The sequence below is a fragment of the Electrona antarctica genome (assembly GCF_951216825.1).
Source record: "Electrona antarctica genome assembly, contig: scaffold_55, whole genome shotgun sequence".
Lineage (NCBI taxonomy): Eukaryota > Metazoa > Chordata > Actinopteri > Myctophiformes > Myctophidae > Electrona > Electrona antarctica.
The window spans coordinates 615,656-621,503 of NW_027638720.1; the positions used below are offsets into that span (position 1 = coordinate 615,656).

The 5,848-nt window shown below is 55.6% G+C and overlaps 1 protein-coding gene across 1 annotated transcript in view; it reads left to right on the top strand.

Annotated features, from left to right (window-relative positions):
- The window catches only part of LOC306917783 (uncharacterized protein), a 34,061-nt gene extending 32,654 nt beyond the window's left edge, over nt 1-1,407 (top strand). The window contains exon 13 of the mRNA XM_079530691.1: nt 456-1,407. Within this exon, the coding sequence (XP_079386817.1) occupies nt 456-1,069 (614 nt within the window). The 3' untranslated portion in view covers nt 1,070-1,407. The remainder of the gene's footprint in view (nt 1-455) is intronic.
- Nucleotides 1,408-5,848: the final 4,441 nt, after the last annotated feature.

Here is a 5,848-nt window from a genome sequence, read left to right on the forward strand (position 1 = left end):
GTGTGTGTGTGTGTGTGTGTGTGTGTGTGTGTGTGTGTGTGTGTGTGTGTGTGTGTGTGTGTGTGTGTGTGTGCACATCTTCATGTGTGTGTGCGTGTGCGTGTGCCTGTGCACATCTTCGTGTGAGTGCGTGTGCACATGCACATCTTCATGTGTGTGTGTGTACGTGCATGTATGTGCCCGTGCACATCTTTGTATGTGTGTGTGTACGGGCATGTACGTGCATGTGTCCGTGCACATCTTCGTGTGTGTGTGTACGTGCATGTACGTGCGTGTGCCTGTGCACATCTTCATGTGTGTGTGTGTGTGTGTGTGTAGTTGTGTATGTGCGTGTGCACATCTTTGTGTGTGTGTGTGTGTGTGTGTGTGTGTGTGTGTGTGTGTGTGTGTGCGCGTTTGTGTGTGTCACTCAGTGAATAATGTTTTTAATGTTTACTGTGTTGTTTTCTCATCAGATTCCCAGCGTCTCACACTGGACACAAACACAGCACACTGTGACCTCACTCTGTCTGAGGACAACAGGAAGGTCACATGGGTGAAGGGAGGACAGCCTCATCAGTATCCTGATCATCCTGAGAGGTTTGATGTCTGGCCTCAGGTTCTGAGTGCAGAGAATGTGAGCGAACGCTGCTACTCTGAGGTAGAGTGCAGTGGAGGCGTTGTTATAGCAGGGACTGACAGAAGAATCAGCAGGAAAGGAGATGGATATGACTGTGGGCTTGGAGCCAATGTCTGGTCATGGAGTCTGCAGTGTTATGGTGACCGTTACTATGCCAGACACAATGGGAAGGTGACTGACCTCCCTGTCCGTCCCTCTGGACGCTCCAACAGAGCAGCAGTGGATGAAGACCGTGAGGTCAGTGAGGTCAGCGAGGTCAGTGAGGACGGGGTCTACAGAGTAGCAGTGTATGTGGACCGTCCCGCTGGGACTCTGTCCTTCTATGACGTGTCCTCAGAGGACACTCTGACCCACCTGTACACCTTCCAGATCACGTCCACTGAACCGCTATGTGTTGGGTTCGGGTTGGGGGGGCCTGGCTCCTCAGTGTCTCTGTGTGAGCAGAGATAGAGTCTCTATGCGAGGGTCACATCAGGTCGCCATGGTTACTCCACATGTGACATCATCATCATGATGATGACGAGAGACAGACAGATAAGACCAGATATGTTTTTGATACAATGTTCATTATTATTCAAAGAATCACACCTGTGTGAAGTGAGCGGCGCTCTTGACTGTCATCATACATCATAATGATGACGACGTCAGCCAATCAAATCATTACATTCCGTGTTCAGCCAATCAAATCATTGCATTCCGTGGTACACACACACACACACACAGAGACCTAGACATTGACATTGACACACTGGACTGGCTTGCTGCAACGGAGCTGAAGGTCTAGAAGAAGAAGAGAGCTGTGTTTCACGATTTCTCAAAAATAGCAGATCTACAAGCTCGTAGCGCGCCACTGAGTGGCGCGCTACGAGCTTGTAGATCTGCTATTTTTCCCCTGGAACCCCCTCAAGGACCTGGAACCCCCTCAAAGACCCCTGGAACCCCCTCGAAGACCCCTGGAACCCCCTCGAAGACCCCTGGAACCCCCTCAAGGACCCCTGGAACCCCCTCAAGGACCCCTGGAACCCCCTCAAAGACCTGGAACCCCCTCAAAGACCCCTGGAACCCCCTCAAGGACCCCTGGAACCCCCTCAAGGACCTGGAACCCCCTCAAGGACCTGGAACCCCCTCAAAGACCCCTGGAACCCCCTCAAAGACCCCTGGAACCCCCTCGAAGACCCCTGGGTGTCCCCAGACCACACTAGGGGTCCACACACACACACACACAGAGCTGTGTGTTTTCACGATTTCTCAAAAATAGCAGATCTACAAGCTCGTAGCGCGCCACTGAGTGGCGCGCTACGAGCTTGTAGATCTGCTATTTTTCCCCTGGAACCCCCTCAAGGACCTGGAACCCCCTCAAAGACCCCTGGAACCCCCTCGAAGACCCCTGGAACCCCCTCAAGGACCCCTGGAACCCCCTCAAAGACCTGGAACCCCCTCAAAGACCCCTGGAACCCCCTCAAGGACCCCTGGAACCCCCTCAAGGACCCCTGGAACCCCCTCGAAGACCCCTGGAACCCCCTCAAGGACCCCTGGAACCCCCTCAAGGACCCCTGGAACCCCCTCAAAGACCTGGAACCCCCTCAAAGACCCCTGGAACCCCCTCAAGGACCCCTGGAACCCCCTCAAGGACCTGGAACCCCCTCAAGGACCTGGAACCCCCTCAAAGACCCCTGGAACCCCCTCAAAGACCCCTGGAACCCCCTCAAGGACCCCTGGAACCCCCTCGAAGACCCCTGGGTGTCCCCAGACCACACTAGGGGTCCACACACACACACACACAGAGCTGTGTGTTTTCACGATTTCTCAAAAATAGCAGATCTACAAGCTCGTAGCGCGCCACTGAGTGGCGCGCTACGAGCTTGTAGATCTGCTATTTTTCCCCTGGAACCCCCTCAAGGACCTGGAACCCCCTCAAAGACCCCTGGAACCCCCTCGAAGACCCCTGGAACCCCCTCGAAGACCCCTGGAACCCCCTCAAGGACCCCTGGAACCCCCTCAAGGACCCCTGGAACCCCCTCAAAGACCTGGAACCCCCTCAAAGACCCCTGGAACCCCCTCAAGGACCCCTGGAACCCCCTCAAGGACCTGGAACCCCCTCAAGGACCTGGAACCCCCTCAAAGACCCCTGGAACCCCCTCAAAGACCCCTGGAACCCCCTCAAGGACCCCTGGAACCCCCTCGAAGACCCCTGGGTGTCCCCAGACCACACTAGGGGTCCACACACACACACACACAGAGCTGTGTGTTTTCACGATTTCTCAAAAATAGCAGATCTACAAGCTCGTAGCGCGCCACTGAGTGGCGCGCTACGAGCTTGTAGGTCTGCTATTTTTCAATAGCTAAATTATAACATAATGTTTAAAACACCAAAAGGGGTTCCCGCCCAAAATGGGTTAAGGACCCCTGTAACCCCCCCAAGGACCCCTGGAACCCCCTCAAGGACCCCTGGAACCCCCTGAAGGACCCCTGGAACCCCCTCGAAGGACCCCTGGAACCCCCTCGAAGACCCCTGGAACCCACTCAAGGACCCCTGGAACCCCCTCAAGGACCCCTGGAACCCCCTCAAGGACCCCTGGAACCCACTCAAGGACCCCTGGAACCCCCTCAAGGACCCCTGGAACCCCCTCAAGGACCTTGGGTGTCCCCAGACCACACTAGGGGTCCACACACACACACACAGAGCTGTGTGTTTTCACGATTTCTCAAAAATAGCAGACCTACAAGCTCGTAGCGCGCCACTCAGTGGCGCGCTACGAGCTTGTAGGTCTGCTATTTTTCAATAGCTAAATTATAACAATGTTTAAAACACCAAAAGGGGTTCCCGCCCAAAATGGGTTAAGGACCCCTGGAACCCCCTCAAGGACCCCTGGAACCCACTCAAGGACCTGGAACCCCCTCAAAGACCCCTGGAACCCCCTCAAAGACCCCTGGAACCCCCTCAAGGAAACCTGGAACCCCCTCAAGGACCCCTGGAACCCCCTCGAAGACCCCTGGAACCCCCTCAAGGACCCCTGGAACCCCCTCAAAGACCTGGAACCCCCTCAAAGACCCCTGGAACCCCCTCAAGGACCCCTGGAACCCCCTCAAAGACCCCTGGAACCCCCTCAAGGACCTGGAACCCCCTCAAAGACCCCTGGAACCCCCTCAAAGACCCCTGGAACCCCCTCAAGGACCCCTGGAAACCCCTCAAAGACCCCTGGAACCCCCTCAAGGACCCCTGGAACCCCCTCGAAGACCCCCCCCTCGAAGAGCTTGTAGGTCTGCTATTTTTTCTTTTTTTTTTCTTTTTTATCCTACGATTTTGTAACCCATTTTTCACCCCTGTGTCAATTATCTAATGTGATCCTGGGCTCTACACACCCTCCGCCAACCTAGTCCCCATATATGGGGGACATGGGGAGAGCAACGGACTTGAACTCATGTTTCCTTCATGCCTGAGTGTCCAAGTTGCTCCTTTACACCTGACAGGGGGGAGTTTCCCTGGTTGGACGTAGCGCGTGGAAGGAACACGTTATTCCAACCAGTTCCTTTCCCCTCCATCAGGCGCTCCGGCTGGCCAGGGGGAGGCAGTTTACAGACCAGGATTACTGCATGTTTTTTGTGAGGGTACCTACCCTAGGGGACACGGGGAGAACATGCAAACTCCACACAGAAAGGCCCTTTCGCCAACCCCGCCTCGGGTATGGGCACTGATGACGCGGAGGAGGAAACACGCCGCCAGCAGCCACAGCGCCCCGAGCGGGAATCGAACCCAGGACCTTCTAGCTGTGAGACGACAGCACTACCAACTGTGCCACCGTGTAATAGCAGACCTACAAGCTCGTAGTGCGCGCTACGAGCTTGTAGGTCTGCTATTTTTCAATAGCTAAATTATAACATAATGTTTAAAACACCAAAAGGAGTTCCCACCCAAAATGGGTTAAGGACCCCTGTAACCCCCCCAAGGACCCCTGGAACCCCCTCAAAGACCCCTGGAACCCCCTGAAGGACCCCTGGAACCCCCTCAAAGACTCCTGTAACCCCCTGAAGGACCCCTGGAACCCCATCAAGGACCCCTGGAACCCACTCAAGGACACCTGTAACCCCCTTAAGACCCCTGGAACCCCGTCAAGACCCCTGGAACCCCCTCAAGACCCCTAGAACCCCCTCAAGGACCCCTGTAACCCCCTCAAGGACCCCTGTAACCCCCCCCAAGGACCCCTAGAACCCCCTTCAAGGACCCCTGGGTGTCCCCAGACCACACTAGGGGTCCACACACACACACACACAGAGCTGTGTGTTTTCACGATTTTTCAAAAATAGCAGACCTACAAGCTCGTAGCGCGCCACTGAGTGGCGCGCTACGAGCTTGTAGATCTGCTATTTTTCAATAGCTAAATTATAACATGTTTAAAACACCAAAAGGGGTTCCCACCCAAAATGGGTTAAGGACCCCTGTAACCCCCCCAAGGACCCCTGGAACCCCCTCAAAGACCCCTGGAACCCCCTGAAGGACCCCTGGAACCCCCTCAAAGACCCCTGGAACCCCATCAAGGACCCCTGGAACCCCCTCAAGGACCCCTGTAACCCCCTCAAGACCCCCTGGAACCCCCTCAAGGACCCCTGGAACCCCCTCAAGACCCCCTGGAACCCCCTCAAGGACCCCTGGAACCCCCTCAAGGACCCCTGGAACCCCCTCAAGACCACTGTAACCCCCTCAAGGACCTGTGTAACCCCCTCAAGGGCCCCTGGAACCCCCTCAAGGATCCCTGGGGGTCCCCAGACCACACTAGGGGTCCAAATGGACCCTAACCGCAGTGGTTCTCAAACCCCCAAATTAATATTTACTTGTACCTGGGACCCCCATCTGAACATGTGTTGTACCAGGGACCCCCATCTGAACATGTGTTGTACCAGGGACCCCCATCTGAACATGTGTTGTACCAGGGACCCCCATCTGAACATGTGTTGTACCAGGGACCCCCATCTGAACATGTGTTGTACCAGGGACCCCCATCTGAACATGTGGGACCCCCATCTGAACATGTGTTGTACCAGGGACCCCCATCTGAACATGTGTTGTACCAGGGACCCCCATCTGAACATGTGGGACCCCCATCTGAACATGTGGGACCCCCATCTGAACATGTGTTGTACCAGGGACCCCCATCTGAACATGTGTTGTACCAGGGACCCCCATCTGAACATGTGTTGTACCAGGGACCCCCATCTGAACATGTGACGCGA